General features: G+C 42.5%; 1 protein-coding gene across 2 annotated transcripts in view; it reads left to right on the top strand.

The window, feature by feature from the left end:
- Window positions 1-433: 433 nt before the first annotated feature.
- Window positions 434-26093, top strand: part of CD80 (CD80 molecule) — a 30017-nt gene continuing 4357 nt past the window's right edge. The window contains exons 1-6 of one of the 2 annotated variants that reach the window (XM_012174077.4): window positions 434-524; window positions 1807-2126; window positions 11590-11916; window positions 17148-17429; window positions 23453-23563; window positions 24769-24878. In XM_012174077.4, the coding sequence (XP_012029467.1) occupies window positions 2027-2126; window positions 11590-11916; window positions 17148-17429; window positions 23453-23563; window positions 24769-24857 (909 nt within the window). In that variant the 5' untranslated portion in view covers window positions 434-524; window positions 1807-2026 and the 3' untranslated portion in view covers window positions 24858-24878. 2 annotated transcript variants of the gene reach the window in all.

Below are 26093 nucleotides of genomic sequence, written 5' to 3'. Positions count from 1 at the left end.
CGTGGCATGACTGTAACTAGGGAGGGGTAATTCTGGGTGTGAAATGAAACTTGAAAAAGCACAGAAACAGCCAGGCTTATGGCTCAAATACTGTCTACCCCCAAAGTTGATGGGGCAGCCCCTCCCACTGTGGGGCACCTTCCTAGCCTCTCCCCCAGGTGGCCCAGTGCAGTTTCCTCTCCCCCTTGACCCTGAGGCATTGCTGGGGCAGGTGAGGGAGACTGGCTGTGCGGTCTGCGATACCTTCTGCAGGGAACTGACAAAACAGGACAGCAGAGGGAGCTTCCTCAAATTGCACATAAAGAACACTATGCTCTTCCCCTGGTTGGACTTAAATATTTCTGAACATCAGAGTTCTCTATCAAGTAAAAGGAAGTTGGGAGGGGAAATGCCACCTCTGTGAAATATCACCCGAAGAAAAACCGAGTGACTTGCCATTAGTTTGAAGACGGCAAGAAAGGAACATCTCAGAAGTGGAGCCTCATACTTCGGTTTTTAATACAAGAGGAATTGTTCTTTGGCAAGTAAGTACATTTATTGTTAGCTTAATATGGGGATTAGCTTAATTTTGGGGATAGCTTGGTGGATCTAGTTACCAACAACCTGACTGCTTTTTAAACAAACATGTCTCCAAGATGCATCCTTCTCCCCCAAAGGGCCTTCTGGGGGTCTCTTATTCCAACATACTGGAGAATCATAATCAGGGTTATGACTCTAGAAGGTGGAAAGGAAAGTGGAAACTGTTGGTCAGTCGTGACTGACTCTTTGTGACCCCATGGACTGTAACCTGCCAGGCTCCTCCATCCAAGGGATTCTCCAGGCAAAAATTCTGGAGTGGGTTGCCATTTCCTTCTCTACGGGATCTTGCCGACTCAGGGATTGAACCTGTGCTGCATTGTAGGCAGATTCTTTACTGCCTGAGCCACCAGCAAAGCCTGGGCATCAGTTATGGCCCTAGATGGTAGAAAATATTAATTTTTCAGGCTGAATCTGAGTTTTCCAAAACCAGTAAAATTCTGGTGAATAAGTGAATCCGGGCTAATTCTGATTAAAATACAGTGTGGCTGATAAGACAATCTGATGTGGCCAACAGACTAGGCCTGGGGTGGTTCCCCAAGACGGGTCCCAAACATCTGGGTAGCACCCAAACTGGGTCTCTGTTGGAATCTGAGAGGATCATATCAAAGCACAGCTTTCATTTTCATTCCTAATGTTTAATATATTCTCTAAAAAAAATCAGCTTGCTCACATTGTAGTACATAATATAACCAAGTAATGATTTCCGTATGTCTTTTCTCTTCCCCTTTTACTGACGCTCTTCCATTGATTGAATTCCTCTACCCCTTTAAGACACAGTCTTTGTGTAGAAGCATTTAAAAACAGAAACATTTGTTTTTCTGTGTTAATATAGTAAGAAAGAAGTGGTTTCATGACTTAAGTACTGCCTTGGACAAAATGCGCCCTCCCTGGTGCTCTATGTTTCTCGATATGTTCTGAAGAGGGTCCGAGCTTTCATGGGTTGGCTGGCTGGTGTCCAGGGCCCTTTAGTTCTCGTTGTTTCTAACAGTCTTCAACATCTCCCAGCAGTAGGAGAGCGGTGATTGGTTCTCGGAACATGTGCAAGGCAGGGTCACTTCCTCAAATGTCCGTCAAGTCTTGTTTTTCCCTCAAGATTGTGCTGTGATTTAGAGGTTGCTCAGATTACAGTCCCTGACTCATTTCAGGCAGTAAACTAACAGGTTTTACAACGCATGGTGGGCCAATCTCCCTTCCTGGATGACTTTTCTTTTTTCTTTTCCTTTTCAGGTTGTGAAGATAAATCCTGTCTTTTAATTTTAGGAGTCTGGATACCCAGGTACTCCAACCAGCGTCTCCTCAGTGTGTTTTGCAAACATCACAGGAGGAACCCTCTGTGCAGGGGGCAACTGAATTGTCTTCAGCCCTGCCTGGCGTAAACTGTGAGGTGCCAGCTCTCACGTGGCTTGAAACTGTTTGCTTTTGTTTTCCATCCTCACCAGCAGAAGCCATGGGTCACACAATGAAGTGGGGAACACTACTGCCCAAGCGCCCATGCCTCTGGCTCTCTCAGCTCTTGGTCCTTGCTGGTCTTTTTCACTTCTGTTCAGGTAAGCAACTTCCAGGAACTTGACTGAGTCCACCACTTGGGGGTTTGGAAGAGAAAGGACATGGTGTTCTCTGGCTGTCTCCTTCTGTCGCCCTGCAAGAGGGAAGGGACATTCAGGGTATTTCAGTCCATTTTAGGGATGAGAAAACAGGTCCAAAAAGGTTAAAGGACTTGTCCTCGATCACACAACAAGCCAGTGGCCAAGCCAGCTCAGGAGCACAGACCTTAAAGGAAAGGCGGGGCCGTGTTATTTTAGCAAAACCAAAAGCCAATTCAGAAGGACAGCTTAGAGTTGTGATCTCCTCCACTAGACACTCATTTTCGTTTTGTGATACACCGAGGGCACACTGGCCTTGGGCTCTGCTTCCCAAGCTACATTTCCATGAGACAACACAGCTAACAGCCTCTGCTTCTAAAACTGGACAGTCATGATCTTTCCAAGTTGAAGGGGGAAAAGAAAGTAGTGGTGACATACAACCTTTTTCAAATTAAAATTTTCTCTTAATATTTACTTTTATGCTTTAGGTGCCAATGCCCTTTGTCAATGCTGGCATCTGACATTAGGTAGTATCAGATTTAGTACAAATCATATTTTGAGTTACTTTTAACTTACTACAAAGGTATTTCAAGTGCATCCTACAAAGGTTATTTTGACTTCTGGAGCCCTTTTCCAGCTCAGGTGCTGAATTTGGGGGACTGTTGAGAAGGGTGGTGCTGATTCTGCTGACAGGGTAGCTCTGACTCTTTTTTAGAAGGCAGAACAAATAAAAGATCTGCTTTTCTGCTGAGCAGCATACCACCTGGTTTCCTCAAAATAAAGAGGAGGTTTTGCCTCCTGCACAGTTTCCTAGTCTTCAAAGAACCAAATATCAAAGGATCTTGTCTTAAGCTCTGCTTGCTTAAACTGCAGCCATCACCCAGAATGACTTTGCGGGTTGGGGTGGGGGGTGGCGGGAACAGATGGGGATGGGCACAGTAGCAAAAAGATGACTACAATGCAGGTATTTATACATTTTCTGTCCTGAAATTGCTATTTTACACTTGCTGAAGCAAGAGAACCATGATTCAAGTTTTGCAATTTATGCATCAGATTTTGCATATATTTGACAGTAATATTTCCAACAGTTACAATTTTTTTTCTGGGTAGCTGAAGGCAGCATTCCCAACCTAGAGTCTTCTGGGGAGTCTAAATGAGCTTTAAAAGATTTAAAAGTAAATTTACAGGCTTCCTAGAAATGTGGTGTGTGTGCAAGCGTGTGTGTGTGTGTGTGTGTGTGTGTGTGTGTGTGTGTGTGTCTGAGAGAAAGAAAGAGAGAGGTGGAGGTGGGGTGAGGAGAAAGAAAGAAACAATAAAAAAGAGAGAAAGCATAAAAAGAAAATTAAAACTAAGGCTTTAGCGATTATACCACAAAAATCAGAGGCAAATAGAAAAAAATGAACTTTGAGCTAAAGAAAGGTATTTTGGAAAGCACCTTGTTATACAGTTACAGCCAGATTTTATTGTTGTTCTACTGGATCAACAAAGGAACCATGAGCTTCTTTTGTCTGAACACCTACTGTGTAAAAGATGAACCTTGAAAAACTGAGCCTCAGATTCCTGCTCTCAAAGAGAGATTTGAGTATGTTAGCTGGAGAAGGCAAAAGTAATTAATCGCAGGCAAGTGAAAAGCAGAGAAGTGCCTGGCTCTGACTGTAAGCGCCCCTGACCTGGGAAAGGCGGGCAGGCTTTATGGTGGAGGATGGGGATCGCAGCAGCAGAACTTGGGCAGAGCCATAGCACAGACAAATGCACAAAGATGAGGATGACTCAGCGGGTGGGGGACTCATTTTCTGGTTTAATCATTTGTGTATTCAACAAATGCTGAGCCTTTCTTATGTACAAGACACTTCTTGGTCCTGGGGACAAGCTGTTAGCAAAATTGACTTGGCTTTTGCCTTCATGGAATTTACAGTCATTAGCATGAAGACGAAGATGAATCAATCACTCAAATAAATGTATGACCAAGAAACACGGTGTTTCCCTGCCAGAGGGGAGGGTGGTGAGAGTGAGCTGGGTGAAGCTGGAAGGAGCAGCATGTGAGGGACATGGAGGAGCAAAGAAGTGAAGGTGGGCAGTGTTGGGGCAGCAGGGAGACAGAGACCAGACTCTACGGGCTCGAAGGCCAGGGATCTGGAAGTTATTTGGGGGACTGGAAGGCCATGGAAGGATTTTAAGCAGGGGAGTGACACAGTCTCTGCCACGGCTGCTCACACTTTTATTATACATACCAATCACCTGGAGGACTCTTTAAAAAGCAGCTTCTAGAACAGGGGATTTTTAAAAAACTTTTATTTTATGTTGGAGTACAGTTGATTAACAATATTGTGTTAGTTTCAGGTGTACAGCAGAGTGAGTCAGTTATACATATACACGTGTCTATTCTTTTTCAAATCCTTTTGCCATTTAGGTTATTACAGAATATTGAGCAGAGTTCCCTGTAGCACAGGGGATGTTTAGAGCAGTGAAAATACTGGGTATGATACTGTAATGGTAGATGCATGTGGTTATATAGTTGTCAAAACCCATAGGATGTACAGCACCAGGAATGATGTATAACGTAAACTGAGGACTCTGGGTGATAGTGATGTGTCAGTGTAACTTCACTGATTGTCACAAAGGTACCACTCTGGTGTGGGATGTTGAAAGTGGGGGAGGCTGCACCCATGGGAGCTGGGGTACATGGGTACTGTCCGTACTTTATGTTCATTTTGCTATGAACTTTAAAAGTGCTGTAAAAGATAAAGGCCATATCTGTATTTCTTAAACTGCAGTTTCTGCTTAGATGGGCTTTGGGGAGGGGCCAGCAAATCTGTATTTCTAACAATCAGCCAGGTGATATTGATGCTACTGGTCCACAGTCCTTTAGGTTTAGTAGTAAAAGATACATTATACAAAAAAAGAAAAAGACAGTGTTGCCAAAGCATGAAGAATGGCTTTCAGAGCAGTCAGTGCAACCAGGGAGGACTTTGTTCAGGGCTGGGGATTTGCACCCCCCTTCTCCCCTGTGCAGGAAGGCTACACTTGCACCTGTCCCCACCCGCTGCTACCCAGGACAGGGGGACCTCTTTCCTGCACAGGGCAGCATCAGCAGGGCTCCTGTTTCACTGCTGGTTTGGTCTGCAGAGGGAGGAGCACTGGACTCGTGTGCTCCAGAAACTGGTGGTTGTCTGATATGGGTAACTTTTCCTCAGAGCTAGGGTCCTCTCAGGGAGACACAGCCCTAAGGAGAGGGGAGAGACCTTAGGTAGGAGTAGGCCAGGAATTCAGGAAAGGTGTTGGCCTGGAAGTCTATAGCCTGAGGAACACTGAGCTAGAGGGAAAAAGGGCCCCAGAGTGCCACAGTAAACAGGGCCTCTTCCCTGTCTCCATGTTCTGTCTGCATGCTGCTGGCCAAGGCGTCCCCAAAGCCACGCTTCTTGCTATGACTGCTGTGGTACCAGCTGTTCAAGTCCCCAAGCATTTTGGAGAGAGACACACAAGTAAGGATCAGATTTACAAAGAGCATACAGTCCGGGTCTGTAGAGGAAAGTTGGGAGCAGTGCATAAATCAGGTCACCAGGGTAAATTTGTCAGCTGCTGGACCTTTAGCATACCCTCATGTGCCCAGCACCTAGCCCAGGGCCCACACCAGCCCTGTGGATGCTGGATCACTTGATCAAAAGCATTTAGAAGAGTCCCAAAAGGTCACTTCCATTGTGTTAAAGGTCACACAGACCATTAAACCTCCAAATGGTGAGATTATAGGTGATTATTATGTTTTTCTTTATTTTTCATTCTTTCCAAATTGAATGTGTGTTTCTTTTAGAGTCAGGGAAAACCTTTATTTAAAAAGCACACCACATTCCTCAGCGAGATACACAAGAGCACATGGTATCTAAGGTGCTATGGGCACCTGATTTTTTCTCCTTTAGAAGTGTTGGTGCTGCCCTGCTGACCACTACTGGGGTTCACCTATAAGGAAGGGGTGCTGTGGGCAGTCCTCTGTCCACACTGCCTTCCCCTTCTTTGGAGGGACCAGGGGAGACTCATGGCTTCCTAGACTGGGTTTTTATTTCTTTAAAGCTAAACATTAAAGTTTCTTGTCATATCTCCCAACTGTCCCGCATGGGTTTATGGTTGTTTTTCTTGCAAAGACATAAAATTTACCATTTTGAAGTGTGTGATTCAGTGGTTTGTAGTATAATCACAAAGAAGTGAAACCATCGCCACTATAATTTCGGAAGATTTCCATCACTCTGAAATGAAACTCCAAACCCATTAGCTGTCCCTCTCCGTTCCCTCTACCCCACCTCTTGGTAGCCATTAATCTGTCTTCATGAATTTGCCTCTGAACATTTCTTTCAAATGGAGCTATATAATATGTGGCCTTTGTGTCTGGCTTCTTTCATTTAGCACAACGTTTTTAAGGTTCATCTCTGTTGCAGTAACAGTGCCTCACACCTGTTCTGGTTAAATAATATTCCATTGTATTTTGAGTTCTGAGAGGTACATTATCTGTCGAAAACTAGCCTACTCTGCACTTGCTGGCAGAAAGCTCCCTCTCTTGGCGAGTTATCAGTGGGGAGCTGCTGTGATCAGGGCAGGAGGCAGGCAGAGGGGTCAGGAAAGGCAGGGGTTCTGAAGTGCACCCAGAGTGCCCTGCGGGGGGGTGGGGAGCGGTTTGCACACAGACTTGCGAGAGATGGGCAAGGTTGCCTTCTATCTCTGCCGTCCCTCCTCCTCCCCCTCACAGATGGGCAGCGGTGACAATGGGCACCGTGTGCTGGTTGGGGGCGGTGACTCAGTGCAAGTGTCAGCCAGTTACCACAGTGACTCTGGCCCCATCCTGGGCGTGACTCAACGCAGGAGGCACAGGAGGTGCTGCGCCTGAGAAACAACCCCATGGGGGAAAAAAACAACTGTATAGCTTTTACGGTTCTTAAAACACTTTACATTTGGGTGTCACGTGACCTGTGGTAATTACGGGAAGTAAGTTGGGGAGATAGTATTATGACCATTTTGTACAAATTATACCTGAGGCCCAAGGAGGTTAATCAAAGGTTATGAGTCTAATACACAGCAGGTAGAATCAATCCCATCTCCTAAGGCCTAGCCAGGCATTCAGCAAGTACTTAGGGAGCACCTGCTCTGGGCCAGGCCCTAGTTCTGCAGATATGACAATAAACAAAACAGATAAAGTCCCTGCTCTCATGACCCCCAAAGTAACTCCAGCTGATATGTAGCAGCTAGACAAGCTCAAGAGAGAAATAAATCAGGGCAATTGACTCAAAAGGGGCATGAGGATGGTGCTGATTGGGGAGAGTCAGAGAAGGCTCACCACAAGGGGACATCTTCCCTGAAGGAAGCAAGGGATGGAGCTGTGTGGAAGTCTGGGAAAGGCAACGGTCCTGATCATGTGCCCAGTACTGGGTCAGGTTTTACCTACATTCCCTCACAGAAACCTCAACCCACATTATCAGGTAGGTGCTGCTAGGCCATTTGTAAGACGGCAAAGCAAGCTCAGAATCCAACATTGCAGGCAGTAATGCTGAGACCTGCTTCTCCCCTCCAGAACCACTGAAGCAGACACAACCCTTCAGAATCATTCAACTGTTTTCTTGTAACCATGTGTACTGGAGTCCCTGAGTCTGAAAGCCAGGTCCTGGCGGGAATTGCCCAGAAGATTTTTGGTTCCTCATTTCAGTCTGGTTCTTCCTCAGCACCAGAGTCTGGTGAGGGGATCTCACATAGGAACATCGAAGAGCCCATTGATGGTTTGCTGTTGACCTTTACACAAACACCCACACTTCTCCTCAGATGGCTGGACAAAAACTCCTTAAGAACCATCATTGAAATTTTCAGTGAAGAAAACTTTCAGATCAGTTTCAGTTAAGATTTCTTTCTGCTAATGTCACCACATGTCAAAATTAGAAATCCTGGATTCGTTTTGGGTGGGAACCAACAGAGCACAGGAAGCACTCAGTTATTTAGGACCCCAGATGACTGAGTTGCTTTCTGTCATGGGGTCTGTCTGGCCCATAGCAAGACTAGTGTTCCATGTGTCTGCCATAACCCCGGAGTGAGAGACCAGAGGGTATGAGTGAGGGGTGAGAGGAAGGAGAAAGAGGAAAGGAAACCCTTATGGAAGACGTGCTGGGTACTAGGGGACTTTTCCACTTATACCATTTAATTTGAATTTAAGTTTTCAATCATCCTGAGAGGTTGGCATCATACCATTTTACAGATGAGGAAACAGGTTAATCAGTAAGTGGCTGAGCTGGGATTAGAACCCAAGTGAATAGGAATCCTTCTACATACCGTTTTGTTTCAGTCGTATCTTTTTTTAAAAGAGAGTTTGGATTATTTAGCTATTTTATGCTCTCCTAAAATATAAAGGGACTCCTGAAAGTCCCTTGGAGTTCAAACCAGTTAATCTTCAGGGAGATCAACCCTGAGTACACTTTGGAGGGACTGATGCTAAAGCTGAAGCTCCAGTATTTTGGTCCTCTGATGTGAACAGCCCACTCACTGGAAAAGTCCCTGATGCTGGGAAAGATTAAGGGCAGAAGGAGAAGAGGGAGAAGAGCCGTCAGAGCATGAGATGGCTGGATGGCATCACTGATGCAATGGACATGAACTTGGGGAATCTTTGGGAGATGGTGAGGGACAGGGAGGCCCGGCACGTTGCAGTCCATGGGGTCACTAAGAGTTGGAGATGACTGGGCAAGTGAACAACAACAACAAAGTATACCTTTTCATTTATTTCCTCTTTTCAGTTATATTCCCTAAATCTAGGGCTGGCAATGTTCAGCACAATTGCTGCAAAAAGTGCCCTGGATCAATCGAAGGTACCTCACACTGCTGTGAAAATACCCGCAATCACAAAACTCTCTTCTAAAACGCTGCAGTGGGGCCACATCCAGTCTGTTGTCAGCCGGAAGGATGGCCGGGGAGGTGGAGACGGGCTGGTGTCTCGTGACTCTGCTGTTCAGGGAGAGCAGGCCTGGAAATGAGATCCCACTCCTAGCGAGATGGGGGCCTCCCGGGGGGTTCTGTGTGGCTCTGGAGGATACGGAAGGGAGGATGTCAGCACTGGGGGCCTTCGGGGCTGGCCAGTTGTGAAAGTGCTGGGGTTTTGGAGGGACTCTGCTTTTAGGTCAAACACAGCATGGGAAAAGTTACTATGCTTTCTAAGCAAAAAAAAAAGAAAATACAGTCTTTCAGGGATTTTGGTGCTACTGATGAGTGCTTTCAGTTCAGTTCAGTCTCTCCGTCGTGTCTGACTTTGCAACCCCATGAATCGCAGCACGCCAAGCCTCCCTGTTCATCACCATCTCCCGGAGTTCACTCAGACTCACATCCATCGAGTCCGTGATGCCATCCAGCCATCTCATCCTTGGTCGTCCCCTTCTCCTCCTGCCCCCAATCCCTCCCAGCATCAGAGATTTTTCCAATGAGTCAACTCTTCTCATGAGGTGGCCAAAGTACTGGAGTTTCAGCTTTAGCATCATTCCTTCCAAAGAAATCCCAGGGCTGATCTCCTTCAGAATGGACTGGCTGGATCTCCTTGAGAGTCCAAGGGACTCTCAAGAGTCTTCTCCAACACCACAGTTCAAAAGCATCAATTCTTCGGCACTCAGCCTTCTTCACAGTCCAACTCTCACATCCATACATGACCACAGGAAAAATCATAGCCTTGACTCGACGGACCTTAGTTGGCAAAGTAATGTCTCTGCTTTTGAGTATGCTATCTAGGTTGGTCATAACTTTTCTTCCAAGAAGTAAGCATCTTTTAATTTCATGGCTGCAGTCACCATCTGCAGTGATTCTGGAGCCCAAAAAAATAAAATCTGACACCATTTCCACTGTTTCCCCAGTGCTTAGGAGCTAACAAAAATATGAAGTTTGGATGCTGAAATTTCTGTGATATGCTGATGGGAAATGGGCAAATGTTTTAAATGGGGACCTTCTTGCAAAGTTAGTTTGTAGGGGACCGGCTATTTGGATTGCAGATAGCCAAGGAAGATAAAGATACGGTAGCCATATGTTTCAGTAGATAGAGAGGGCAGAAATGGTCTGGAGGTGTAACTGAGGTCTTGTCACATGGAGATGAGGACAGTCATTTCAGTCTGAAGTCATGGGTCTAGCTGGGCCTGGAAGATGGGACTGGGCTCAGAGCAGGCAGTGCTGGCTTACCTATCCTAGGAGTGGGTCTCAAGTGAGGGAAACAAATAAATAAGGAGAGTGATCCAAAAAGTTCTCTGCAAAACTGGAGCAGTTTCCTTTCCTGTGCGTAGTTTTCTCGTCTATAAAATAAGACCACCAAAATGAATGACCAGGGAAATTCCTTCAAAACCTCACATTCCTTAACTATGACCTCTCTGTCCCCATGGGACTGAGAAAACTGTCTCACCAGTAGCTGGCATTCATGTGCTGGGGTCTCCTAAAGTCCTTCTTCTTTTGGGACTAGTGTAACTTCTGTCTCATTGTCCATGGACAGACAAATGGGTAGAGGAAGTGTGGCATATATTAACACATACAGTGGAATATTTAGTCATTAACGTCATGACTCATGAGTGAGTCAGTGAAGTCGCTCAGTCATGTCCGACTCTTTGCGACCCCATGGACTGTAGCCTACCGGCTCCTCCATCCATGGGATTTTCTAGGCAAGAGTACTGGAGTGGGTTACCATTTCCTTCTCCAGGGGATCTTCCTGACCCGGGGATCGAACCTGGGTCTACCGCCTTGCGGGCAGATGCTTTACTATCTGAGCCACCAGGGCATCCCATTAACATCATTGAAAGTGAAAGTGAAGTCGCTCAGTCGTGTCCGACTCTTTGCGACCCCATGGACTGTAGCCTACTGGCTCCTCCATACATGGGATTTTCCGGGCAAAGGTACTGGAGTGGGTTGCCATTTCCTTTATCATTATCACTCCTTAAAAAGGGAAGGAATTCTGATACACGTAAAACATGGAGGAACCTTGAGGGCATTATGCCAGAGTGGAATAAACCAGTCACAAAAAGACAAATACTGTATGATTCGGAATCTAAAGTAGTAAAGTTCATAGAAACATAAAGTTGAGTGGTGGTTACCAGGGGGCTGAAGGGAGGGACAAGGGGCAGCAGTTTAATGCATACAGCATGGAAAATCTGTTTCACAAAAATGTGAAGATACTGGATGCTACTGAGCTGTACATTTTAAAATGGTTAAGATGGTAAAATCTATGTTATTGTTTTAATCATGATTATTTAAATGGAGAAAAAAATGCGCTAGGGACCAAAACAAAACAAACAAAAAATCAAACTGAACACTCTGTCCAATCCTGCTTCGACACTAAACACAACACTCTGAAAATTCTGTTACTGCCAACTCTGAATTCCTGCTTGTGCAGGTATCTTACATTTAATAGATACAAAATCTTGTTTTGTTTGCCTCTCCATAGGCATCACCCCAAAGAGCGTGACCAAAAGAGTGAAAGAAACAGTAGTGCTATCCTGTGATTACAACACGACCACTGAAGAACTGGCAAGCCTTCGGATCTACTGGCAAAAGGACAGTAAGATGGTGCTGGCCATCCTGCTCGGAAAAGTGCAGGTGTGGTCTGAATACGAGAACCGCACCATCACTGACATCAACAACAACCCCCGAATTGTGATCCTGGCTCTGCGCCTGTCAGACAGTGGCACCTACACCTGTGTTATTCAGAAGCCTGATTTGAAAGGGACTTATAAAGTGGAGCACCTGACTTCAGTGAAGTTGATGATCAGAGGTCAGTGGAACTTTCTGATTTTCAATAAGCCATTAATAGGAGTATGTCTTTGATGTCCTTAAAGACACACTCCTATTGGTTTAAGTGGAAATTTTACCAGAGGGGTCTATCTCACTTCATTTCTTAGGACTGAGTCTCTAGTTTTACAGTAAATTGTAATTTGTTTTCTCAGGATGTCCTAGAAATATCTGTTAGTTGCATTTCTTGCACTTTGACAGTCCAAGCTCCTGACAGCCACCATGGAGCACTCTCATGACCTGAAGCACCTTCTGAATCATAAAGGAACACATTTGATTTGATGTAGTTGTACTGTTTTTTTTGTTTGTTTTTTAGAGAAGGAAATGGCAACCCACTCTAGTAGTCTTGCCTGGAGAATCCCATGGACAAAGGAGCCTGGCGGGCTACAGTCCATGGGGTCGCTAAAAGTCGGACACGACTGAGCGACTAATACATAACATAGTTGTACTGTTAACTGCACTAGATCCAGTAATATATTCTCATAAAGTATATTGAAGGGTATAAAAGCTGCACGGGCATAAATATTTTTCAAGTAGTATTTGAATGTCTTTTACTATTATATTTACTGCATATTTGAAGCTCTCATCTAACGGTCATTCCTGCAAAGTTAGATGTTAGAAAACTGTGAAAGGCAGGAGCCTTGACTTAATCACAGGTAATCCTGCTAGAGGACACTGATATGTCCTGAACCCTCATTGATAAGTGGCAGCCCTGGGCCATTCCTTCATACTTGAAACTCAAACACATTTCTTTTTCTTTCTGGGCACTTGAGCCTTTAGTGGAAACAAAACCTTTTAACAAAAGGTAAGAATTAACCTTGATAACAGTTAGCTTAAGAGGATCCTTAGTGAGCTCTTCACTGTTCTTCCCTGCTTTTGGTCTTCAGCTATATTGAATTTTTAGTTGTGTAACACCCAGATCATACCTAAAGCTTAGGAAGTAAGCCAAATTTACACAGGATTATCTTAAACTTCACTCTGTGTACTCCCTATCCATGGAGAGAACAAATATCCATGATCATGTGGTGGGATGTGAGGGGCTCTGAGAAGCCGATCTCCTCCAAAACTTAGAGCTGCATGGATTCCTCCAATTCCCACTATTACAGCCTCTCCTACTAGTTTCAGCACTATTCTCCCCTCATGTATGTGTCCTCAGCTGGTAAGTCATGTCTGACTCTGCAACCCCATGGACTGTAGCCCACCAGGCTCCTCTGTCCATGGCATTTCCCAGGCAAGAATACTGGAGTGGGTTGCCATTTCCTTCTTCAGGGATCTTCCCAACCCAGAGACTGAATCCACATCTCTTGCATTGCTGGCGGATTATTTATCACTGAGCCACCTGGGAAGCCCTCCCCCTCCCTCCAGGATCCCTATTAAAGATGAAAATATGTTACCTGGGTGGAGATGTCATCACAGACATATTAGCCTGTATCAGTTAATTACGTTAGAGACATAGTCGGTCCTTTAACAGAATATCCAGAGAGAAACAGACTCAGAACATGTACATTTTGACAGAAAGATAAAGAAGAAGATCCAAGAACGAGAGAAGAGGCAGAGTTTCAGGGAGGCCAGGCCTTAGTAGCAGGTTATAGTTGGAGACCAACGCAGCTAAAGGGCTAACAGGGAGAGTGCTGTTTGAGGCTAACATGGCCTCAAACGGGGATGCGGCGCCAAAATCAGACAAGGGAAGACAAAAGGGGAAATACTGCTTAATTAGACCCAGAACCAATTCTGGTATTCCCAGTTGAATCAATTAGAACGGTGCTTCTCAAATGATAAGGTGCCTGTGACTTGGGGACCTTGTTCAGCAGGTCTGGCACTTCTGACAAGCTCCCTGGTGATGCCTGTACTGCTGCTAAGGATTATAGTCTGAGAAGCAAGAAATTAAGTAAATGCTCATTTGGCCAAGGTGACCAACTGTCCCAGTCTGCCAAGGACTGAGGAGTTTCACTGGACATGAGACTTCGGGTATTAATACTGGGAAAGTCTCAGGCTAACTGGGACAGGAAGATTTCTCTACATTGCCGAAGGATACAATAACAGCATAGTATCATGAAGTGGGATAGCTAGTTTCTCAAAGGTGCTGCACAACCGATGAAAACCTGTAGCAAGCAGCACATTTGAGGCACTAGCTATACTAGTTAACATTAACTGCTGCTGCTGCTAAGTCGCTTCAATCGTGTCTGACTCTGTGCGACCCCATAGACTGCAGCCCACCAGGTTCCCTGGTCCCTGGGATTCTCCAGGCAAGAACACTGGAGTGGGTTGCCATGTCCTTCTCCAATGCATGAAAGTGAAAAGTGAAAGTGAAGTCGCTCAGTCGTGTCTGACTCTTAGTGACCCCATGGACTGCAGCCCACCAGGCTCCTTCATCCATGGGATTTTCCAGGGAAGAGTGGAAGAGTGGAGTGCCATGGCCTTCTCCCAACATATTAACTAGGTTAACAAATTTGTACCTTTCTAAAACGTATGCACCTTTTCCTTTCCTAGTAGGATATTCTTACTGTACCCATTAAGAGTGGTGAAAACTTGGCTTAACTGATTGAAACGAGATACAAAAGAGTAATTCTTCGGTGGTTCAGTCTTGCAAAACCTTTGGAGCTGCTACTCTGAACAGATCATCTTACAGAAGGAATAGAAGACAGAGCTTAGGCTGTTCTAAGTCCAGGCAGACCTTGAAAAGATGATTTTCAATACGATCCTTGGTGTTGGTGGCATTCTTGTGGTTAAATAGTTCTTAGAAAAGCAAAGTCCAGAAATGAACATGAATCATAATTTGGATATGTGTTACTTAGATTTGTTATTCCAAGTTATAACATGACATACTGATATTATAAGAAACAAAAGGAGTATTCTTGTTAGCTACCATTACAATGATTTGATCTTACAGGATAAATTAAAGGAGTAGAAAATAATGTCAACTAAAAATGGCTTAAGAAAATGTCAAACCATTTAGGAACAGGACTAACTCAAAAAAGAAAGATGACTCTATCTGTATCTAGATCCAAGTTTTTCCTTTCCTTGGCAATTATAATCACTTGTCATAACTTCTCCTCTCCCAGTCCTGGGAGCTTTCACCTGGCAACCTGATTTACATGGAGGAACTCCTCTAAGAGAGGACACATTTAAGACTCACATTAGTCTAACTAACTTCCTGTATGTCAGTCTCTGGTCTACGTGATTTATGTAAATGATACCATTTAACTCTTACAACACTGGGAGGGAGGTATTATAATCCCCTTCTTACAATGAGCAAACTAAGACTGAAAGTGGTTAAGTAATTGACCCAGGATTAAAGGCAAAACTGGTTTTAGAACCTGCCCTTGATGACCACGGTGCATTATACTACATCCGTCTGTGAGGCTCTGAATTCTGAAAAGAAAACTAACATACGAGATGACGTATGAGAGGGTTAGTCCTGTGTGTGTTCAGCTGTCTCTGACTCTTTGAGACCCCATGGACTATTGCCCATCAGGCTCCTCTGTCCATGGAATTTTCCAGGCAAGAATACTGGAGTGGGTTGCCATTCCCTTCTTCAGGGGATCTTCCCAACGCAGGGACAGAACCCACCGTCTCTTGCATCTCCTGCATCGGTGGGCAAATTATATACCACTGCATCACACACCAACGCGGGAAGTCCACGTTTGGATTGGTCCCCCACACTTATGCTAAAGAACTATAAATTCTTTAAGCCTCACAATAAGTGAGAAAGAGGTGAGTGGAGTTTTTTCCTGTTTCCTCTGTAGTCATTTCATTAGGCTTTGCTTTGTGTGTGTGTGTATATATATATATATATATATATATATATATATTTAACTTTACAATATCGTGTTGGTTTTGCCATACATCAAGATGAATCCGCCACAGGTATACACATGTTCCCCATCCTGAACCCCCCTCCCTCCCCGTACCGTCCCTCTGGGTCATCTCAGTGCACCAACCCCAAGCATCCAGTATCATGCATCGAACCTGGACTGGCGATTCATTTCATATATGATATTATACATGTTTCAATGCCATTCTCCCAAATCATCCCACCCTCACCCTCTCCCACAGAGTCCAAAAGACTGTTCTATACATCTGTGTATATTTTAATATGTTATATTAGGGGTCAAAAACACAAATGAAAGAGTGCCTCAAGTACTTTGGAGGAATATTAGGAAGGCCTCTCTGTCCTTGTTAGGTGTATCAGAACAGCAAGGGGATCCGTAAAGTACGGTGGTTGAGATTACAGGCTCAACAGTATAAAATTGGAACAGAGGTCTGTCTCATTAAAGACTACTTTTGAAAATGTAAAGGTAATGATAAACAAGCTCTAGAGTGGTGTTACTCCAGGTGTAGGAACTAGGGGGCCAGCAAAGTTCAGACCATACAGGTAGATTTACTTAAGTTATTGTCAATGCTCTGGTTCTCAACTTGGGTGGTGGGCTCCCAGGTATACAGTATAGTATGAATTAATAAATAGATACATAAAAGAGGGTCGGGTTGTATACCTCAAAAATTGGGTAGAAAGGGAAGAAAAAGAAGTAAAAGAAAGGAAGGAAAGGAAAGGAAAAGAAGGCAGACATATTTAAATCTGCTTGTTTATAACTATCTCTAATACCATGCCATTGGTATTTTTCTGAGGCTACATTTTTTTTCAATATAGTCTTATTTAATGTTTTAATAAGACAGCAAAGTTTAAAGCTCTAAAAAAGAAAGGAAAAGAAATCAATGGAAGGGAAGGCTCTGGTATCAGAAAAACTTGAATTCAGTTCTCCCACTTATTGGTTGTGATTTCTCTAGACCTCAATTTGACTATTCATAAAATGGAAACATTGTATTAGGATAAATAATACAAAACTACTGATATTTGACCTTTTTGGATCTACAACCTACCTCCTAGGGTTGTTATAAAGACAAAATGAGATAACGTCCAGACCTAGGAAATATTAACAGCTCAATAAATGTTGTTTTTAAACTCAAGCACTATGTCAATATTTATTCACATGAATTTAGTTCTTTAATAAGTGCCCTCCTACCTCCACTCCATCAAAAGTAATGAACTGATATAATCAACTCAAACTAAAGTTAGTCTTTGGGTTATACATAACTACTAATACTTATGGGAAGTTGAAAATTATATTTTATTATTCTTATTAAAGCTATGTATTAAAAATATAATTACACACAAACATGTAATGATATGTACTTACATTCTTGTTCTTTCTTCAGCTGACTTCCCTGTCCCTACTATAAATGATCTTGGAAATCCATCTCCTAATATCAGAAGGGTAATTTGCTCAACCTCTGGAGGTTTTCCAAGGCCTTACCTCTCCTGGTTGGAAAATGGAGAAGAATTAAATGCTACCAACACAACACTGTCCCAAGATCCTGAAACCAAGCTCTACACGATTAGCAGTGAACTGGATTTCAACATGACAAGCAATCACAGCTTCTTGTGTCTTGTCAAGTATGGAGACTTAACAGTGTCACAGACCTTCTACTGGCAAGAATGTAAGTGATTGTCCTGGGGAGTTTCTGCTGTGTAGAATCTAAAAAGAAAATAACTCAGCCAGATACATTACACAATTATGCATATTGACTCTGATACTATTACTTGCAGTATTTTTTAGATGTGCAAATAAAATAAGAAAGAAGTGTTAGTATGACTTATTAAGGTCACTGTACAAGGTTTGACTATAATGGTACTAATTTTATTTTCTTTAATAAACATTCTAAAATTTAGATATCCAAGTAAGTTCTGTCAAGTCAACATCTTAGGAAGTTATTATAATAATATTGTTGTTATTGAAAGCACTAAAATTTGCCCTTCTTTGAAATTGCTCTCTAGGCTTTGGCATTCCATTTTTTAAAATTTTTCTTTTAATTGGAGGCTAATTACTTTACAATATTGTGGTGGTTTTTGCCAAACATTCACATGAATCAGCCATGGGTGTACATGTATTCCCCATCCTGACCCTCATGCACTGAACCTGGACTGGTGACCTAGTTTACATATGCTAATATACATGTTTCAATGCTATTCTTTCAAATCATCCCACCCTCGCCTTCTCCCACAGAGTCCAAAAGGCTGTTCTTTACATCTGTGTCTCTTTTGCTGTCTTGCATATAGGGTCATCGTTACCATCTTTCTAAATTCTATATATATGTGTTAATATACTGTATTGGTGTTTTTCTTTCTGACTTATTTCACTCTGTAAAATAGGCTCCAGTTTTATCCACCTCATTAGAACTGATTCAAATGCATTCTTTTTAATAGCTGAGTAATATTCCAGTGTGTATATGTACCACAACTGTCTTATCCATTTGTCTGCCAATGGACATTTAGGTTGCTTCCATGTTCTGGCTATTGTGAACAGTGCTGTGATGAACATTGGGGTACACGTGTCTCTTTCTATGCTGGTTTCCTCGGTGTATATAACCCAGCAGTGGGAATGCTGGGTCATATGGCAGTTCTATTTCCAGTTTTTTAAGGAATCTCCACACTATTCTCCATAGTGGCAGTACTAGTTTGCATTCCCACCAACAGCATAAGAGGGCTCCCTTTTCTCCACACTCTCTCCAGCATTTATTGCTTGTAGACTTTTGGATAGCAGTCATTCTGACTGGTGTGAGATGGTACTTCATTGTGGTTTTGATTTGTATTTCTCTGATAATGAGTGATGTTGAGCATCTTTTCATGTGGTTGTTAGCCATCTGTATGTCTTCTTTGGAGAAATGTCTGTTTTGTTCTTTGGCCCATTTTTTGATTGGGTCATTTATTTTCTGGAATTGAGCTGCAGGAGTTGCTTGCATATTTTTGAGATTAATTCTTTGTCAGTTTCTTCATTTGCTATTATTTTCTCCTATTCTGAAGGTTATCTTTTCACCTTGCTTATAGTTTCCCTCATTGTACAAAAGCTTTTAAGTTTAATTAGGTCCCATTTGTTTATTCTTGCTTTTATTTCCATTACTCTGGGAGGTGGGTCATAGAGGATCCTGCTATGATTTACATCAGAGAGTGTTTTGCCTATGTTTTCCTCTAGGAGTTTTATAGTTTCTGGTCTTACATTTAGATCTTTAATCCATTTTATTTTTGTATACGGTGTTAGAAAGTGTTCTAGTTTCATTCTTTTACAAGTGGTTGACCAGTTTTCCCAGCACTACTTGTTAAAGAGTTTGTCTTTTCTCCATTGTATATTCTGCCTCCTTTGTCAAAGATAAGGTGTCCATAGGTGCATGGATTTATCTCTGGGCTTTCCATTTTGTTCCATTGATCTATGTTTCTCTTTGTGGCACTTTCATTTTGGGAGCCCCCTTCCCATGATGGTCCCATGATGTCAAATCATTGTCCTTTGAGGGCGAATGTGCTTTTTAAGAAATACTTGTTCATTCAGAACCAAGCCTGGCAAAGAAAGTGAATGACAAACTACTAGAGGACAATGCTTGAAAAGTGGTCATTTTTGACCAAAACCATGACCAAATATTTACCCTACATGTAGTAAACTTATAAAATTTTCTTTCCCCAAGAGGTGAAATCATATGAAAATATAAAATGGAAAAAGTAGGGCTTACATAAATGTATGCATATTAAATCCACAATGGGTTATTACAGAAGAACTCACATACTTGAAATACATTTCTAGCGTATTTGACTGATTATATGCAGCATCACCAGGCCTCTGCCCACCCCCACCCCACTTATAACAATATGTTTTGTGGCTGCACAGTAAAAAACAATACTTGTGTATAACATATTGATATTATATATAGTATATCTTATATCTTCCGCTTATCTTTGCTTGTAGTAGAGGAGATATTTTAGATGGTCTACTAGTTTATCGTAGGTAAGATTAACTCTAGGTCTTTCCATCTTGAGTGGGTTCTTTGTTTTCCGTAATGGGTAATGAGATAAAATTTGGGGCAAAAATTAGTTCAGATACTAACTAAATTTTATTGAAACATGATACAAAATTAGTTCAGATACAAACCAAACTTTGTTGATATGATTTTATTAATAGTCCAAACTCAGCTCTATCATATTTCATGTATCCTAAAAAAGCTTATAAAAATTAAGTTTGAATCATAAAGATAGTTTACTAATTCATCATTCTTGTCACTCTATTGATAAATAATTAATCAATTTTAGATCATCATGATTAAGGTAGAAGTTAATAAATACAGCTTCAATTATATTTTGTTTTAGACATCATTTATATTTGGAATATGAATATGTATGATATTTTGAGGCAATGGTTAACAAAAATTTTCAGAAAAGGGCCAGATAGCAAATATTCTTTACAGGTCATAGTCTCTAGCAACAACTCAGTTCTGTTATAACATGAAAACAGCCATAGACAAGACATAAATGAAGGACATGGCTGTGTTCCAACAAAATTTTATTTAAAAAATAGGTGGTAAGCCAGGTTTGGCCTATGCATGGTAGTTCATTAACTTAAAGGAAATAGAATGTAGTCCTTTAAATAAAAGGATGGATCTATAATTTAAAGATGATTTAGACTGCCCAGCTTTATCATCTTTTCTCTAATTTGTCTTTTCTCAACTCTTCCTTCATGCTGAAGATGAGCAGTATCCCTTTTCAGAATAATGAAAAATACTGGCTCTTTGTCCTCTTTGGTCTACATTCACAATGACTCATGGAGACAGGATTAACTGTTTAATCATTCCTTCTTTCAATCTTTTTTTTTTTTTAATTCAGGCTTCATTAAGTAGTTGTCACAAAGCAAGCATCTTGCTAGGTGCCAGTGTTGTCTTTATGGTCAGACAGCTTTAAATACTTCAGCTGGGCTGCAAATGTCATTCAGAGTCAGAAGCAAATAAAGCATTTGTGGGGGTGTCAAGGGGTGACTGCATAAGCAAATGTAAATTAGTGTATATAGTGAAAGAAAGTGAAGTCGCTAAGTCATGTCCGGACTCATTGCGACCCCGTGGACTGTAGCCTACCAGGCTCTTCCATCCATGGGATTTTCCAGGCAAGAGTACTGGAGTGGGTTGCCATTTCCTTCTCCAGAGGATCTTCCCGACCCAGGGATTGAACCCAGGTCTCCTGCATTGTAGGCAGACGCTTTACCATCTGAGCCTCCAAATTAGTGTACAGTTGATAGCAATTTTGAATGGATGTGAGCAAAGCTCTACTATTTAAATACCCACTCTTAACCCCAAATTTATTAATTAAGCAGACTGGGTCTGTGGCTCTTTTAGCCTGGGCCCACCTAATTTGTTAACCCTTGATGTACCGGAACGCATGGGGGTGTGTGAGTGTGTGTATATAAGGGGTGAATCAGGGAAACCTACTCAGGCTGTCTTATGAGCTATATGTGCAAATGTCCTCGCACAACTATACACTTGGGATTTTGGGTCTTCCCCATGGAGTAGTGCCAGTTTCCTAATAGGCATCACGAGAGAGTGGGATTGCTGTTACTGATTCCTCCTTTCTCTTAAACACTTACCTTCTTCTAGGCTGAGTGAGGCTTGAGAATGCATGAGGAGTGACCTCTGAGAGGAAGCCTGTGAAACATCTAGACTCCCAGGATAACAGCAAGAGCTTCTTTGTTATTTTGGGTGTCATTTTGGTCTGCAGAGGCCAACCCTGGTAACCACTGGATGTCTCTATGCAATTGGGTGTTTTAGAGAAAAATACAAAAACAACTTACCCTAGTTTTCAAGTAGTGGGTGCTCTATGGTCAAATGTACATTTTATAATGATCACTGTGGCAGAATGTATAGGAATTACTAGCACCTAGAACACCAGAGGCAAAGAAACCATAAAGGCTACTTGGTTGGAGATCAGAAAAACCTGAACTAATTATTGCAAGAGATTTGGAGAAAAGGAATCAGTTGCAGAGATAGTCTCAGTACAGAATAGAAAGTCAGTGGGAGCTACTGAGAAGTGAGCACGAAGGCAAGCCTTCCCTTGGTCACTGATGGTGCTGCCATTAACTGAAATGGGAGAATGCAGGTGGTAGATACACTTTAGAAAGAATACATATGCTGAGTTCAATTTTAATAGGCTGGCATCCAACCATCTAGTTAGCAGTTGGAAATACAAATTTGGGGCTCAGAAGTGAGGTCAGAAATATGATATACAGACTTAGAAATCAGCTGGTGTTTCCAACCTTGGGTGTGGTTAAGATTGCCCATGATTACCAGGGCTAGTGAGAGAATGGGACCACAGATGGAACCATGGGGACAAGCTAAAGAATAAAAAGAGGAAGAAGAGCTGATGAACAAAACTGAGTCACAACAAACAGAAATAGATGAATGTGGTGTCACAGAAGTCCCAGGAGGAAAAGTGTCAACGGGACCAAATGCTGATGAGAAGTCCAATAAGCTAAAGACCAAAATTTATCCCCAAGGCGTATAATCAGAAAAATGAGAATCAAGTACTTTGTATTGTATTAATATTTATTGTAAACATTAATTTTATAATATTAATATTGTATTAATACAATATTATTAATATTGTATTAATATTTCTAGTATTGATAAATGTTTAATATTTATTGATGAGCCACTCCAGGGAAATCAGAGGAGGATGAGCTGCTAGTATTTCTTTAGTGTCTCTGCCCTTTCTCCAGATGTTGGTGCTAACTATTCCTTAAAGGAGTTGAAGAATAAATGGTGTAGCTGCTGCTCCTGAGTGGAATCAGGAGCACCTTTCTCCTCCCACCCACATCCTTCCTCGTGTGCCCCCTCTTCTTTCTGGTTCCCTGTGTTCTACAGATGAGAGCCAGTTTGCAGAGCTCTCCTCCAGGATGATCCTACCTACCACCAAGAGACAGCCATGCTTGGTTCTTTGCTGGGTTTCTTACGCTCTAGGCTGAATGATGAAAAATGTGTTACCTGAAAATGAATGCAAAGTGACTTCTGTAGTTTTAGGCAGCTGTTGTGAGGTGTGTCTGTGTATGTGTGTGTGTTAAAGAGGACACCCAAAAAGGGAGAAGGCATGACAGAGCTGGAGAAGGAAAATCTAGAAGGCACAACTAGAACACAACATCAACTATTAGTAGTAGTACATAGTAATATCAGCTATAGAAATACTTCTGTTTATTTTTCTACTTTATTTATTTTAAAAAATTGCTTATTAAGCTCTGATATTTGTTTATTTGGCCACAACACACAGCATGCACGATCTTAGTTCCCTGACCAGGGATTGAACCCATACCCCCAGCGCTGGAAGTGCAAAGTCTTAACCACTGGGCATCCAAGGGAGTCCCTAAAGTAGCTTTTAAAGGCTCTCCTGAGAATCTTTTCTTTGTGCCAACTTAATTCAGTAAATGCAAACATTTAAATTTTCTTTTTCACATTCAATATCTATATCTGACATCTGATATTAGTTGCCATAAGTATGTGTCTGATTAGAGTTATGCAAGAAAAATGATAGAAGCTGCATTTTGGAGAGCTAATCAGGCAAAGAAGTGAAAAATGCTTTACAGTTGTGTCATTATAAGGGGCATGAAGGGTATCTGAGCAGTTGGAAACACATTAGAGCTGACACTGTTCTTTTCCCTCAACAGCAAAACCAACCCCCTCTGCTAATCAGCACCTGCCCTGGACCATTATTATCCCAGTCTCAGCATGTGGGATTTCTGTGATCATTGCAGTTATACTAGCATGCCTGACCTGCAGTAAGTAATATCGTACTCTGGTAATGATCTCAATTCTGGACACCCAACCTCTTATCAGTACAGGTCAGCGTCTCTCTGAACTTTTAAGCCTATTTCATTCTTTTTCGAGCTAATGGATGTAAACTTTAGTGTCTCCTTTACTTGTCTCAGCAAGTTCTGTTCATTCCCTGCACAGATATTTCTTGGACACCTACTATGTGCCTGGCACTCTACTAGGCACTGGAGTTACACAGATGAGAAATCACTGCCCTCAAGCACATTCTAGCTTAGTCCGTTTATCTTCCCCCAACTCTGTATTTTCTTAGAGATACTGAGGCTTGCTAACTAAATTGATAACATTATCTGATGCAAAGTGATAGTCTAATCTTTGATTTGGAACTGGAGGAAAGGCAAGAATGACAAGGTTTAGGGGCAAGAATCATTTTCATGGAGGAGGGTAAGATGCACTAATGAGATGTAGCTGAGTAATTATATCGCTACAGGTGATTTTACCAACTCTCAGTTCTTCAGAATTCATTTTTTGATGAAAGATCAGGAGTGGTTGAGGAAAGAAGAGATATTTGGCATATCTTTTTCCTATGAATCTAATTCTTTGGCCTTACACATATGCTCTACTCAATCTCTGTAATTAAGTGAAGAGGAACTGCTAGGCCAGTGTTAAAGCTATAGTCACCGGGAAGGAACACCAAGCTTTCTTGAAGCAGAAATTTTATACACTGAGCAAACTGGAAAATCAACATCTGCTGACTTTTCCGACTTCCAGCACACAAAACAATCAAGGCTCGAGGAAGTCACTAGAGACTCTGTTATGAACAACTTATGCCACGGGTAGGATAAAGAGGTCTGGTGGGCTCAGGGATGCTTCTAATATGTTTCCAGCCCTACCCCTCTAGTTTACAGTTTTTCATCCTTAGTACTGTTGACTTTGAGGGCTGGATAACTGTGCATTGTCCTGTGCGTTGCAATGTTTAGCAGCATCCCTGGCCTCCTCTCACTATATTACAATAGCACCTCTTGGCCCAGTTGTGACAACCAAAGATGTCTCAAAGCAGTGCACATGTCCCCAAGGGGCGGTGGTGGTGGAAACCCGGGGTTGAGAACCACTGCCATAGTTCTAAGCCAGCTGAAGTTTTGCCAAAATATATAGGTGTGATTTAAGGGAAGATTACCTATCTAGATTTTTATTGCTTGCGCTTGCCTTCAAGGAAATGCTGCAAGATGCAGACGGAGAAGGAGGAATGAGAACATGGAAATGGAAAGGTGGTCTGTCTCCATAAAGTCTGTGGAAGGATGAAACTGACCAAAACGCCTGGAGGTACCTTCTCTGCCAATGCGGAATGTGTGAGATCTTGTGGCTTGCGAACACAGGGTTTTCTTCCTCTCAGGACCAAACCTAAGATCCTTTACCAACTACCACCTTCTCAAAATCCTCATTCAGAGTACTCTCAACAGGTGGTTGGCACATCTCTCCTTTCTCCTCACATAAAATTTGCTTAGTGTAACCTTTTCCTTTGTTGTGCCATTCTGCTATCTTAAAATGTTCCCCTCTTTTCAGTCAACTCAGTGTCTTTTAGTATCTGTCAAACACATGTACTATTTCTAGGGTAACTCCTTATTCTCATCATTCCGTTTCCCCTGTATCCCTCAGCACTGGGACACAGAATGGGGTAGCTCTGTACTAATTCAGTAACATCTCATTGGTCTGTCTGCCTCTTACTAAGATAGTCATCCCATTGACCCAAGCATAGTGTCATTTTCATAAAGAATTACCCCTTTGGGTCATTTTCTCACTTAAAAACAGAAGAAACCCCAGTGTCTACAGGAAAGGCTTCAGAGCTTACTTTCCATATTCCAGTATCTCCTCAGTGTAAACATCCTCAGTTGTTTCGATCGTCCTTTACATGGCAGTTTCCAGGAGCACATGTGGACACACTAGTCAATAAATGGTGTCCAAGACTTTAGATTTGATCTGATTCTAAATATATGCTGCTAAGTCACTTCAGTCATGTCCGACTCTGTGCGACCCCATAGACAGCAGCCCACCAGGCTCCCCCGTCCCTGGGATTCTCCAGGCAAGAACACTGGAGTGGGTTGCCATTTCCTTCTCTAATGCATGAAAGTGAAAAGTAAAAGGGAAGTCGCTCAGTCTTGTCCGACCCTTAGCATGGACTGCAGCCTACCAGGCTCCTCCATCCATGGGAATTTTCCAGGCAAGAGTACTGGAGTGGGGTGCCATTGCCTTCTCCTCTAAATATATATGATGGAGTAATTACTGTTCATCCAAGGATGTTAAGGGAGCCTAACACAGAATCAGCTTTTGTGAGTAACACTATTACAAGTGTTGATCGCTCTTTGTGACCCCATGGACTGTAGCCAGCCAGGTTCTTCTGTCCATGGGATTTTCCAGGCAAGAATACTGGAGTGGGTTGCCATTTCCTTCTCCAGGGGATCTTCCCAACCCAGGGACTGAGCCTGGGTCTCCTGCATTGCAAGCAGATTTTTTACCATCTGAGCCACCAGGGAAGCTCCA

The sequence above is a fragment of the Ovis aries genome, chromosome 1 (assembly GCF_016772045.2).
Source record: "Ovis aries strain OAR_USU_Benz2616 breed Rambouillet chromosome 1, ARS-UI_Ramb_v3.0, whole genome shotgun sequence".
NCBI classification, from domain to species: Eukaryota; Metazoa; Chordata; class Mammalia; order Artiodactyla; family Bovidae; genus Ovis; species Ovis aries.
The sequence above is the reverse complement of the archived record's forward strand: the minus strand, read 5'-3'. Positions and strand labels throughout refer to the sequence as shown.